This window comes from Podarcis liolepis (assembly GCF_965112155.1).
Source record: "Podarcis liolepis genome assembly, chromosome: 1".
Lineage (NCBI taxonomy): Eukaryota > Metazoa > Chordata > Lepidosauria > Squamata > Lacertidae > Podarcis > Podarcis liolepis.
Window position 1 is genome coordinate 35,840,832 of NC_139554.1, and position 14,939 is coordinate 35,855,770.

Genomic DNA, 14,939 nt, shown 5'->3' on the forward strand with positions numbered 1-14,939 from the left:
CAAATATACCTAAATAAGGAAAAACTGCACGTGTGTTATGTAGGAGTATAGCTGGCAACTTTCAGGTTAATTTGTACTGTAGTATATTTAGGATTACAAAGGCTGTATTTTTGTATAGCAAAGCAGTACACCCACAATTCACTTCTGAAATAATTCTGCTATCACCCTCAGAGCTCATCTGTTATTTATAGCATACAGTCAAGTTTCTTCCCCCCCCCAAAGTATCAACAACTAGAACATATGAAAAACATAAATTTCTTAGAGAACAGGTACTATCACCTTCTGTACTATTAAGATGGTATTATCTAAATGGCCACTACAGTGGTACCTCGGGTTAAGAACTTAATTCATTCTAGTGGTCCGTTCTTAACCTGAGGTACCACTTTAGCTAATGAGGCCTCCCGCTGCCGCCGCACCACAATTTCTGTTCTCATCCTGAAGAAAAGTTCTTAATCCGAGATACTATTTCTGGGTTAGCGGAGTCTGTAACCTGAAGCGTCTGTAACCCGAGGTACCACTGTATTATTCAAATGGCTTTGTGGGGGCGAGTCAAAAACCTCCTCCACAGATTGATCACAAATGGTCAGACACCATGCATCTAGTACCAATTGCTTTACAAAGGCAGAACAATTAGCCTTGTGGGTTTCCTTCAACTTTGAAGAAAAGTGATTTTACTTATAAGCAAAATTGTGACTTTCTTCGGTATATTTATACTGAAATCAGACCACCCACCCACTGCAGCTGGCAGTTTTCCCCAGACCCACGAGGGATCAAACTGGATACCTCTAGCATGCAAACCATGCACTCTACCCACTAAGCTGCAGGTCTTCCCTTAAGACTGAATTGCAGGCAAAAAAAAAATCACCATCCCTTGGTTACAAGTTGACAATGCCTCCAGGGGCCAGATGGGGGGAAAATTCTTTGGTGACCAGTCTGGCCCCCTGGACCACATATGCCCCTCTTAAAACATACCCATTATTTAGAGGGATCAAACAACTTGCATTTGTAAAGGCTCACCGGCACATTCACTTTTTTGAACATCTCTGTTCCTTTGCGTGCATCCAGTAAAGCGATATCCTGAGGAGTGGACACCATCACAGCCCCTAGGGAAAGGAAATATATGCCATTGTTACAGCCAATATTGTCAAGAATGCTAGTATTGAGCTTAATTAGGATGTTTCGTTCCACAGAACACTGCCATGCGCAAACACATATTGAACTCTATTAAAGATTAATGGTGGCTTTGCTTGAGCAGAAAGTGCCTCCGTTCATGCAAATTGGGGAACCAGATATTCTGCAGCTCTCTCTGTCATTTCCCCTTCTGATCAAAGGCATCTCCCAACCCTTTGGAAAAGTTTTCATGGGTGGGAGGGAATCAGTGAAAATACGGTGCCTCAACTTACACAAGTGAAAGCCCTTTCTACTATGGCAAAGCAGCCACTGAAAACAATGCCTTGAAATTACGACTTTGCCTCCATTAACTCAATTGCTTTCTTTTCACATGGTTAGTACTGTAGTTAAAGTCCACAAGTTACTACAGGCATTTCAGGCAACTTCCAATTCTGGAACCTGCCTACACCTAACCAAACATATAAAAACCCACCATTATAGTTGAGACAAACATGATTTCCTGCTTAGCAATTACTCCTTCCCTCCCACTCCCTAACAGTTCCCAACACATTTATTCATTCATTCATAGTAAAATATTCATAAATCAAATATGTGACAATCTCATTGAGGAACAGGATTCAAATTCTTCCCCCTTAAGCAGTATTGCCTCTGCAGGATTAATAGGATTGATAAGTATGAAATTATTTTGATCATTAAAATCAGCAAATGCGACTGAAATTCACTTGAGAAACAGCTCTGCTTAAGCAGAATGTATAATTTTTACCTAATCACTTTTCAGAGATGAACTACTTTAAGGATGATTGAATGAACAAGACATTGCCTGGATTATGCTTCTTTTGACATGTACTGACGCTGGCTCACATTTTCTCAACAATCTTGTATGTAGAAATTCGTTGCTCTGCCTTCAACATTATTCAATAAAAACCAACTTATGGCTAGTGTTATTTATACAGCCCTCCGCCAATAGCAAAAAGCCAGTTTATTGAAAACAGTTCGATTCTTATAAGGCAAACAGAAAGAGACATCTAAGCCTACTTTAAAAGCTCTGCAATGCAGGATTCCTTCTGGCTATATCTAAATTGCTTCTTTGCAAACCAAGCCAGGCAGCTTCTGGTGTGAAGTGGTCTCTCCACAATAGTCTAATCAGTAATTTATCTTAATTCTTCTTTTTTTAGAGTAATTATATACATTTTTTCAACAAGATGTATAGGGAGTTGGGGGCCTTGGCAGACTGAGCATGCTAGGTTGTCCATGGCTACTACTTGGGGACCACAGATATATCTCATACTGAACACCTAGCTGCTACCCAGTGTTTGTATATGAATTGGAAACATTTACTGTTGTTTGCCAATTCACTTAAAAGCATTGTTTACAACTCCACTTCACCAGGTGATTGCAAAACATGGTTCTTCACTTCAGACATCATTATTTGCAAAACTTTTATAGCCCCCTTCATCACTGAGCAAATCTCAGACCAGGTCACAACAATAAAATACAACCTGTATGTTCAATATTTGCTACTCAAGATCCCTTTCCCCATCACTCCTCCCACCCTCAAATCAAACTGCTCTTTAAATTCCAGAGCCAAAATAATTTAAGATTTAAAGAGGAAATAGGAGACATTTAATGTATGGCTAATTTTTCAATTTTTCAATTCAACTAATGTATGGCTTCAATTTTTCAAAATTTTTCAACTTTTTCAAGTTAAGACCTTTTCTGATGGAGGGAGGCGGGCAGGTGGGCAGGCATTCTGAAAGGACAACACAGAGGGAAGAGACAAACTGTGAAATGGCTCCACCACTCTGGATCCCTTTAGATGCCACCTAAAGTTAAGAAATTGTTACTGCCATTCAAAAAGCCTCTTGGCGCTTTTCATCTTTAATCACAACTAAGGCTGCAAGGAATATACCCCACTGAATTCTACAGCACTTACTTCTGAGTAGGCGCAGCTAGGCTTGCACTGTAAGTCCATAAAAAAGATACCTGCAATTGGGATATTCTGTGAGATTGACAGTTGTACATCTCCTGTCCCAGGTGGCATGTCAATTACTAGATAATCCAGCTGGTGCCAGTCAACCTAGAAAAGGCCACGGATGAAGCAGGAAAGAATGAATTTTAAATGTATGGGTCAAACATACTATAGTCTAGCAGGTCTCATAGCACCAGACCAAAGACCAAGGATCACCTGCTTATGTTACATATACTGTATATATAAATATAAATAAATATAAAGCCCTGTGCAGGTCACAGGGCAAGTGTTCAGAATCACTGGTCTGGGGGTGGAGTGTGGGGGTGAGGTATGTTTGGATAACTGATTCTTTCACGTAAGGAGAAAGAGGGTAGCAGGACCTGCGTGTTATACACCATATTCAAATAGCACCAAACTCTCAAACTTAGTGTACACTCACAATCGTTCCTCTGCAACCCAGTCTGTGTCTTTCCTACTTTGGGTGATGGAGCGGTGAGTGTGGCTTCCCTGAAATGGACTCGTGGGCCAAATGGGGAAGCCTTTCAGGCCTCATTAGGCCCACAGGCCAGAAGTGGCTAAAAAAAAGTGTTGTCAAAAAGGGTAATGACGGCAGACATATTGAACGGATTGTACAAGAGTGGAGTCAATGAAATGAGCAACACCACTCCAGGTAAAATGTCTTTTTCAGTGAATATGAACAAAATGAGGAATTATGGAGAAAGTGTATTAAGAGGGTTACAGTGTACATTTCATAATCCAATGTTATTCAGTGCTTTGTATGGTTTTCAAAAGTGACTGACTCACATTTATAGAATTTTTTGAGGCTATATGAATTGACCTTACTTATATAATCTATCGCTGAGTGATATTGCAAAGCTATTTATGTTTGGAGAAGCTGATATCAACTTTTTTTTAAAAAAAAAACCCCTACTTTTTAAAAAAAGAACAAAGTCAAAGAAAGCTAGTAAAAAGCTACATAAAAGTTAAATGTGCTTTTTGGCAGTAGATTAGGTCTGTATGTGCTGAAAGATTTGAGAGAGATGGTGCACAATGCACAACGAAAAAGCTAGCCAAGTACCTAAGAACACTTTTCAGTATAAAATGGTGCTTAATATGACCAGCTTTTCTTATTCAAGTATTTATTATATTTTTATCCCATGCTTCCGCAAAGGAGCAGAAGATTTAAACTATTTTCCACCTCTATCTTCAACAATGACTCCTGTTAGTCATTAAGAGAGGGGCAACCTACCAAGGCTACCCACTGAACTTCACGACTTTAAATAGGGTGAATCTGATATTTTGTATATTTATTTTGTTTACTGCATTTATATATTGCCTTTCATCCAAGGATCAGCGGTCTTGAAAGACCTACATTGGCTCCCAGTACGTTTCTGAGCACAATTCAAAGTGTTGGTGCTGACCTTTAAAGCCCTAAACAGCCTTGGCCCAGTATACCTGAAGGAGCATCTCCACCCCCATTGTTCAGCCGAGACACTGAGGTCCAGCTCCAAGGGATTTCTGGTGGTTCCCTCACTGTGAGAAGTGAAGCTACAGGGAATCAGGCAGAGGGCCTTCTCAGTAGTGGCACGCGCCCTGTGGAACACCCTCCCATCAGATGTCAAGGAAACAAATAACTATCTGACTTTTAGAAGACATCTGAAGGCAGCCCTGTTTAGGGAAGTTTTTAATGTTTGATGTTTTATTCTGTTTTAATATTCTGTTGGGAGCCGCCCAGAGTGGCTGGGGAAACCCAGACAGATGGGCGGGGTATAAATAAATTATCATGATGATCATCATCATCAGGTACTTTACAATATAAAAATGCATAAAAACACAACATAATAACGAATGCTAAGAAAATGTCTTTTGATTATGAAACAGGAAAGCAATCCTTATTTAGCCATAGGTGTTCCTTCTGTCTTGCTACCTGCTGGAATTCAATAGCCTTCTTCTCCACACATTGAACTAACAAGCCTTGCCCCCAACTACATGCATTTACTAACCTGCAGAGTTGCTACCCACATACCATATTCAAGTAAACTTGTCTACACCACTGGGGACTCCACCCTTTGCAGTGATCACAGTATGACCCATTGCCCTTTACATGGGCAATGAGTAACTATCAATTTTCTACCTAAATCCATTATCTTTTCTTCTTGAGAAGATTTATTTGTGCCAATGGTATGTTTTAAGAACAGTGTGGCATATCTCCCCACCCCCAACCTGAAAAATGGAGATGAGGAGATTTATCTGGAGAGATTAAGTACTGTAGAGTACTGATCCAGCAGGTAAAAATCAAGAGCTTTTAATTCTAGCATATTAATAATGCCTGGAGTGATTGCAAGAGATAAGATATAAATTTATCCCATGAACTCAAGGGAAAAGCACTGAATCCCTTTTCTAGCAAGCAGGCACAGCAGTTTTGAAACTTCAAGTATTCCAAGACTTTGCATAACTAGATATGGATGAAAAAGACGTTAGGCATGAAATGATAGTATTAGTAACTGAGCAATGTCTGTCTGAGGGTATTTTTCATTAGATAGTTTTATTCTAACTTTCTTAAAACACAGTAAAAAGCCCATTGAATACTGTGCTGGAGAAAAGTAGGAGAGAAAAGCAATGTCCCACCCAGTGCTGGATTTATATATAAGCTAAACAAGCTATAGCTTAGGGCCCCACTCTCTTGCCCCCCTCAAAAAAATTTCACTATTAATATACTTCTTCTTAATTCTATTTCAGTTCGACAATTACTTTGATAAAATACATATTTTGTTATATGCAAATAGCTTTAGATACCTATTAGGTCCATAAATTACCATATAGCATATATTCAACACAAAAAACAGCGACAATTTGTTGTTAGCAAAGGACAGCTGGACATATAAAGGGCCCCATTGCCTTCAGTAGCTGAAGGCCTCATCAAACCTACATCCGGTCCTGGTCCCACCCCCTTTTTTTGTACATTAAGGTCACAATTTGATTGGAAGACTGCCAATCAACAGAACAGCAGTTTGCCTTTTAGACGACATATGAACTTCATACACTCTAAAGGGGCTTCCTGTGAACCTTCAAAAGAAGTAAGATTGCAATTGCACAGCAACAGTACCTGGGGATGGAGTCAACATTTCTCTACACTTCTCCTTCTAGTACCAGGGTCACCAACATAGTGCCCCTGAGCATACATGTGCCCACAGAAACCTGCCCTAGGGGTCAGAGGTTCCCCTTCCCCTGATATTAGGTTTGAAATTAACATCACTTTGTAGCCAATAGGATATGGCTGTGGTATGGGCTTGCCTGCAGTTATATGTGAGGTGCCTGTGACAGTTTCTCTAGTTTGCAAATGTGCCCATTGGTCCAAAAAGGCTGGAAACTGTTCCTGTAGCACTTGATAACCTTATTTCCCTCATTTTCCTCCTCCTCACAACACCACAGGATGACTTGAGGTGTAGCTCCATATTTTACTCCCCCCATCCCCCCTTTTTATGAACCACAGGACTCAAGTAGGCCTTGACTACAAGTTCCATTAAAATGTCAGAAATGAAGTTGAGTATTATTTAGATCAGATTCCCAAATTATTATTATTATTATTATTATTATTATTATTATTATTATTATTATTATTAAATGGGTTTTTTTTAAAGAATCCAATGGATATCAGTATTTTTTCAGTTTTCTGAAAATCTGTTAGGTCCCAGTTAATCACAGTATGCCAGTTTGTTCTAGATTCATAATAATTTCCTGTTTTCTATGCATTTAACATTTTCTGTGTAATATAAAAGTGCCCATTTAGACAAATGATCTAAAACCTTAGGATCTTAAATCACAGGGTGTGACCTATCACAACACAGAACAATGTGGCTATGTCCATGCAAATATCATGAATATCTGGAAATTAGGATACCTATCGTCTATGTGTAGCAAGCAAAAGGCTGTAAATTATATTAGAATAGTTGCAGCGGCTTCCAGCTGTCTTGCATCTAGTCACAGGAGTAACAGGGTGCTAGCTTCTTAGCTGTTGCAGAGACTGTTCAGGCAAATACTTGCAGTGTCGACAGTTGAACAGCTCTACTATCTGGTATACCTACTACTAAGATGCATGCGTGTTCACATATCATGGTTGTGGATAAGACATCTTTGTGTCTTATTTAAAAGAGATGGCATTCTACATTATCAGCCCTTTTCTTCCATTCATGAAAAGCCATCTCAATCAGACTGATAGTAGTTTCTGGCTAGGGAAAATGTGTGCAAATAAACTGTTTTAGACTGCAGACTGTTTCAGGGGGAAAATGGAAGTTTGCACGCAAGTCTCATTTGTAAGCAACATTCTACCAAATCATGACCTTAATCCTTCTTCTAAGATCAGTTCTAAGAAATGTGTCTATATGCAAATACTTCTTTGTGTAGGAATAAATTAGCTCAGATTAACAAAACATTATGGTAACAGGAATTCCCTCTTGCAAACAAACAAGTGAGTGTTGGTTACAAAATTATACCTGTAACACCCACCATCTGTCAGCCATTGTGCATGTGTGGAAAATGCTAAAATGTTCACTGCTTGAGTACGTACAGTGTTGTGAAACATTTCAGATGTTGGAAATGTAATTGCACTTTGCTTAAGCGCAGCATTCATCTTTTTTTTTTCTTCTAAAAAAAGCATTTCCTTGACATTTATTGTTAAAGCGGTGTAATTAACTGCCATGTGGTGTCTGTGTATTTTCCCTCATTCAGGAACATCGCGAAAGCTTCTGTGGCAAATTGTTCTAATCAATCACCAGGTATAACCAACAAATTAAAACTAAAAACTATAGATATTCACATAATGTATATTCTAAGTAAGTAGCGTAAACACCACATTTCTCATGATGCAACACAAGCAACTTGTGAAGGTGTAGACGCACAGGAATGCTGTTTAAGAACACATTCTGTAATGTGTATCATTTGAAGAATAACAAAGAAAAGCTGCAAATTGTGCACTTGTACTAATGCCACGTTTTGTGAACAGCCTATTCCCATTAATTTAACCCATTTCGGATTAACACTAAACCATGATTTAGCACTACATAAGCATGCCTGGGGCTCATACACTCTTCTTCTTCTCTGATGTAGCCACAAAATGATCAGAAGCATTTAGCTCTCTGTTTCCAAACTAACCAGAGTTCATCGTTATATCTGAACAGGGGAGAACTTTGGCTTGAATCAGTAATAAACCATATTTAGATCAGGGTGAGACAAGGATAGCAAGTGACGTACAAGCATAAATATAAAAGTGCTTGGGCTTGGTTATAGCTGGGAATCAGAATTAAGCCAGTCTTTACAGGAAAGGTGAGTTTTGAAAGAAGGATCTGGATGAGCATAAATAATTCGTCCTCAAAATATTGGTTATTACGTATATGAGTCAAGCTGCACTATGTGAAGCGCTGCATGATGATAATTTCCTTGAGCCATTTCTGTATATTGGCTCCTATGTAAGCTAATACAGTGGTACCTCAGGTTACAGATGCTTCAGGTTACAGACTCCGCTAATCCAGAAATAATACCTCGGGTTAAGAACTTTGCTTCAGGATGAGAACAGAAATTGTGTAGCAGCGGCACGGTGGCAGCGGGAGGCCCCATTAGCTAAAGTGGTGCTTCAGGTTAAGAACAGTTTCAGGTTAAGAACGGACCTCTGGAACAAATTAAGTTCTTAATCCGGGGTACCACTGTATACCATGGCTTGGTGAACTTCAGATTTGAATGTTTTCATCTCCCTTCATGCAGTCCAACTCCTTTGCTATTCTAGAAATTGACAGTTTGCCATTATATATGAGTGGGCAACTATGTTTATCTTTCAATCCAAAACTGGAAACCCCTTCACATAGCTCCCCAATTCTGATTTTGAGCACAAACCACAATTTGTCAGTTTTGATCCTAACAGCAGACAAGAGCATTCAGGAAGAAATCTCAGTAGGGAAAAGGCACATACGAGCCCAGGACCAATGGCCAATCATTTATTTGGCCATTACTTCTGAACTTTGAAGCAGCCTTAAGTGTGTGTTTTTTGGAAATGTATCATTTGACAAGTAACAGTTTCCCTCATTATTCTTTTTCATATGGAAATGTATAAGCAGGACAAAAAAACTTTATTAAAAAAAGTTATCGCTTTTTTTATCCTTACTTGTTAAGCACATATAGGAGAGTTCATGCTTTTGCTTGAAAGACCGCAAGAGCAAACTACACATTGCATGAAATAAAAACAAAAATTGGTCACCTCACTCCAACTCTGTGAATTTTTCCTATTATCAAATGTCACTCTGGCACTTATTTCCGTTTATATCAAGTGAAGGTTCCATTAAAAACCTACACTGCATGAAAGACATTTGTGTACAGTGGTGCCCCGCAAGACGAATGCCTCGCAAGACGGGAAACTCGCTAGACGAAAGAGTTTTCCGTTTTGGAGGTGCTTCGCAAAACGAATCTCCTATGGGCTTGCTTCGCAAGACGAAAATGTCTTGCGAGTTCCTGCGGGTTTTTTCCCTCCCCCCCTTTTTCTAAGCCGCTAAGCCACTTATCAGCTGATCCGATAAGCCGATAAGCCGCTAAAAGCCGCTAATAGCGCTAATAGCGCTAATCCGTCAATGGGCTTGCTTCGCAAGACGAAAAAACCGCTAGACGAAGAGAATCACAGAACGGATTCTTTTCGTCTTGCGAGGCACCACTGTAATAGTATTAGCGTAGCAAATGCTAACATCACAGCAGTGTCTATCATCTTTGTACAAGGGAAACGGGGGAGGTTTACCTGCCATTTCAAACAGATTAGAGACCAATCCTCCCTCCTACAGTCAAGGTTTGGTATCCAATGGCTGCATGAGTGGAAGGCTGTGCCTCCAACAAAATTCAATTATCCCTTTCAGGCCCTGCACTCTCCAGACAGCCACTCCAGAAGGTTGGAGGACATTCTTGAAGCATATGAGTTGTACTGTATGCTCTGTGGGATGAAATCCATTGGTACAGAGGTACCTCTGGTTATGAACATTCCGGAGGTCCGTCCTTAACCTGAAACCATTCTTAACCTGAGGTACCACTTTAGCTAATGGGGCCTCCCGCTGCCGCCACGCCGCCGGCATGAGATTTCTGTTCTCATCCTGAGGTAAAGTTCTTAACTCGAGGTACTACTTTCCGGGTTAGAGGAGTCTGTAACCCGAAGTGTTTGTAACCTGAGGTGTTTGTAACTCAAAGTACCACTGTACAGTCAATTACAACATTCCTTGTTTCCCTAGAGTGGGCACAGGCAGGGGAACATACAGTCAGTGTAACTTCCTGTCCCACTGGTCTGGAGCATCCCCCACCTGCATGTGTTCTGGGAGATGGGCATGGCTCCGGCTGACTCCATAAAAGAGCCGAGCCATGCAGCCATTTTCTCAGTCTTGATTCTTGCAGTTTTGTCTAGTTTGTCTTGATCTCTTGCTTCACTTGTTCTCTTGCTTGCTGTTTTTTTGCTGCCATGCTGCTCTCCTGCAGCCATTTTGTTCTATTGGTGTAATTTTGCTGTCAGCCGGCAGCACATGAGTTCAGTCTCAATGTAAGAGATGAACTCAGTTTCTTATATAACTATTAAGTAAAGCCTGCCTTTCAGGGATCAAATCGTGAACTGAAATGTGAGTAAACTTTTTGTTGCTTTACTCAGCAAGATTCTCGTGTCTTTATTCTTTTAAGAGGGATCAAAGGGGACACCAGGAAATAATCTTAACTAAGAGATTCAAACGAATCTGCAAACTAGCTTCCAGCTATATTGAGGGGAATCTGCTCTGCTACATCACATACTAGCGTGAGTGAAGGAAGGACAAGATTTATTCACTATATCCCTTCCTACTATCCTTAACATTCCCACATCCTCACCCTCTACTGCAGCTTTCTTCAGCCCAAACTGACCGGAAGTCTCCCTACCCCCGCCCCATTCTCTAAAGAGGTTTTTCAAAGAGTGCAGTAGCTGTGGAGGGGGAAGAGAAGAAGATAAATGTCTGCTGTGTGAGCCATCTTCTACTCACACAAGTGTTAAATAATACTTATCTGTTTCGAAGCATAAGCCCAGCAAAAACAGGTGCCTGCACACTCAAACAAAATAACCAGGTTCTTCAGTGGCGCCATTAACTGCAGTTATTAACTATTGTTATCAAAAACGTTATTCTTTACACCGAGTGATGGAGCTGGGGATGAAATGCATTCACTCTGAAGTCACTCTGCTGGAAAACCTCAAGGCTAACAATGTAAGAGGCTGTTGACATTTCCAACTGATCTCTTAAAAATGTGATGGCTTTCTAGCGACCGTTAAAACTTACTGAATTGCTGGTTATTTCCCATAACGTATATTGTAATTTGTATTTACAATAATTGCCCTGCTACAGCCTATTTAAATAATAATAATTATGGTATTTGAGCATGAAAATGCCTCTACAGAGGGATGGCATATACAAGAATATAGAGGCTTAAGCAGTTTTTGAAAAGTGAGTCTTGAATAGAGCGAGCCCTGGCTAGAATTAACTGTTTTAAGAGCACAGATGTTAACTATGATTAAGGCTGAAAGGGGAATGTTTCCAAAGAGGAGAGGAAGTATGTGAGAGCTCACATCTTCCCCCAGGTAATGCTACACTACATTACGGATATTTGCAGCAAGGCTAGGGGATACACATCATTATGTCTGCACCAACCACTACACTAATGGAAAGGATATCATCTATTTCAGTGGGCTTGACTACAGAATTGGGAATCGTCAATCAACTGTCATGTCCCAGAATACCTCTTCCAGAAGCATAAGGAAGTCTCAGTGCAGCAGTGTCTTTTCCTGAGTAGCTAAAAGTTCCATTCTCTCTTAGAATCCATCAAGAATATAAACAGAATAGTTTTAATGTTATCAGACGGTTGTATTTGCACCTGCCTTGGGAGTATCTGCAGAACCTAATTCTGCTAAACTTCTATAAGGAAAAAAATACCATGAACAGCAACTTGATATACCTCATAGTTTTCTGTGTCGCATCCTTATAGAAGAAACTTAATATTCTAAAACTGATGACAAAGGCCATTTCACAATATTGCCTAGTTTTATATGCAAGTCCATGGACCTCTTCTACTGGCTGCAATAAAATGCATTAGGAATATTAGATCTGACTGACTTAATTTTCTTGAGATCTTTATTTAATATTTTATAACCCTGCCTCAATGTCTGGGAGCCCCTTAAACTCAATGTATTCTATCATAAACCAAGATTAAGAAGGCAATTTATGTGACTTATATATAACCAGAAAAGGAGGACCAGAAGGAACTATTACTTTAAATTCTGCTGTAAAACGAAAGTTACAACCAGGCTATTAATGCACAAAATAATTAATCCCCCCTTTTTTTTGTAAAGCTCTAAACTTAAAAACAACTTCTGAACAGTAGTTTAACCTGCGGTGACCAGTAACAAAATGTGGATATAAGAGTCATGGAACATCCAATCAAACCCAGCTTTGGAACAATAAAATATTTTATTTAATTACTGCATGTGATGCCTGAATCTCTACAATGTAAATGTCCTGGTCACAGAATTAAATCTGGTAAACTATGAGTAGGCAGTAGGTCATTACCTACTGCTACAAGCAGGAGTAAGATTTAAACACACACTCATGAAAACACACTGCAATTATATGTATACAGTTGCATAGTTATAAAACCTTCCTCTTCAACAGATTCTACTTGTCTTTGCTGGTATCTGTAAGCATTTTGTTTTCCTGAAAGGAAACTCCATTTGTCCTGATGCAGGATTAAAGAGCAGATAGTTTATACACAAAAGGAAAATGCTTTGATTGGAGGAAAGTCCTTCTTAAAGCCTTCTTGCAGCTACAAGTGAAATTCCATTGTCAGGGAAAATCATTAACGGGCCCCCGTGTCAAGGCACTACCATTTCTTTTTTACTTCTGGATCTGCTAGATTACAACTGCATCTTTAGTTGCTAGGTAACAACCAACTCAGTATACACCATTATCAACACCCACGAGAAAGAAACTGCCATCTGCTTCTCATTTGGGAATTCCATTGACTGAAGCAATATTGCAGTTACTGCAACCCCACCCCCACAAATCATCCTTGGTCTCCCTCAGCCCTGCTTGTTAGTAAAGCAGGTACTGATGTCAGAAAATGTGGTATATTATGTTTTGGGTAGTGACCGAATAAGAATAAGGCATGTTTGAAGGGGGGGGGGGGGAGACACCACCACAGGCAATTGTGATATGTTAAAAACCACACTACCAAAAAAGAAATAGTGTTTCCGAACACATAATAATCTCCCAGTACTAGCAGACGCCTTATCCAGTTGTGCTACATGGTTATGCTTATCTTTATGTTAACAAACAATACTGGCGCTGCACTAAGAATAGCAACGGTTGGAGTAAAATCTTACTTTTAGGTGTTGGCAGAAATTAAGGCTGGAACTAGCTATTACAGCAGACGGGAAACAGAAGCCCTTCATCACCTCCATAACATCTAATAATGGCTTAATGGGTACCATCACACGTTGAGTGTTTTTGTTCTGCCTCAGTTCCACTTCATAGGCTACTGCTTGCTTGAATTGTCCAATTATGTCCCACCATACATTGTTGCCATTAGAAGTTACTAACAACAAAGGGGAATGAGACAAGGAGCGATTTCTTTCAGCAGAAGCCCTATGTCCGCCATATCATCTAGCCTTGGCTTCAAAGATCTAATATAGATATTGTCCGCGAAAGCAAATTTCAGCTGCTTATCAAAAAGAATGATCCACTATTTGACTAGAAAGTTGCTAAAGGCTACCTAACAGCAAGTCAGGCAATGGTACATTGACCTTGTGTTGTCTACACTGATTGGCAACAGTTCTCCAGAGTTTCAAGCAGGGGTCTTCCCCAGCCCTACCAGGAGATGATGGGACCTTCTGCGTGCAAAGCTCAGACACCAATTTATGGTCTTTCTCCGCTAATGGAAAGCAATGGGATGGATTCAGCTAACCCAGCGCCCTAGCAGAAGGGAGCACAAGGATTCCCACTAGTGCAATGAGGCTCTCTCCCCTTGTCCTCCCCCTGTGCCTCCCCCAAATCAGCTCTGGAGGGTTGGGAGAATCCTCAGAACAGTGTGAGAGGGGAGGAGAGGAGGATTCTTCCATCTGGTTCTCAGTATTTCTACCTTCTTTTAAACTGTTCTCTTATACAGTGATCAGCACTGGCTTGAATAACTTTATCATCTTTCCTTTGTTTATCAATGAAAGGCGGGGGCGGGGGGGTCAATTTCTTCAAAAAGCAACATGTTTATATAACTCCTTACCTGTCTCAACAACTTCTCAATGGCTGACATTACCATGGGGCCTCTCCAGACAATTGGTGCAGTCTCTTCTACCAAGAAACCTATGGACATACTACAAGAGAAATGCAAATATATTTTTTTCAACTTTCAGACATGTTACAAGGAGCAAAATAGAGAAAGAAAATATGTAAAATGGATTTGAACGTACAGATTGCTTACCATGCAATTCCATAGTTCACAAGAGGCCTCATTAAGTTTTCTAGAATGGAAAATGTGTTTTAAAAATACATTTTTAGAAATTATTATTGTAAGTTCTCTTCATTATGACTGTGGAAATGTGTAGAAACTAGAGGCATCTATAAGAGCAGTATGCACTCTCTCAAAGTTTTATGACTTCATTGCAAAGCAAAAGGCCAGTCATGACATTAACATATAACCAAGGTTAGCACAATTCACATGTTGCTTTAACCTAGTAAGATCTCACATATACAGTATAACCATGGTAATTTCTGGCATCTGTAACTGTGATAAGTTGTTGTTGTTGGACTGTTTTCCA

General features: G+C 39.9%; 1 protein-coding gene across 5 annotated transcripts in view; it reads right to left on the reverse strand.

Annotated features, from left to right (window-relative positions):
• The window catches only part of NUBPL (NUBP iron-sulfur cluster assembly factor, mitochondrial), a 56,490-nt gene that overhangs the window by 16,430 nt on the left and 25,121 nt on the right, over positions 1-14,939 (reverse strand). For 3 of the 5 annotated variants that reach the window (XM_083509736.1, XM_083509737.1, XM_083509739.1), the window contains 4 exons: positions 14,603-14,642; positions 14,405-14,495; positions 3,115-3,208; positions 1,018-1,103 (listed from right to left, as the gene is read on the reverse strand). In XM_083509736.1, coding sequence (XP_083365862.1) covers positions 1,018-1,103; positions 3,115-3,208; positions 14,405-14,495; positions 14,603-14,642 — 311 coding nt within the window. The remainder of the gene's footprint in view (positions 1-1,017; positions 1,104-3,114; positions 3,209-14,404; positions 14,496-14,602; positions 14,643-14,939) is intronic. The other 2 variants (XM_083509740.1, XM_083509738.1) reach the window with 2 other exon arrangements.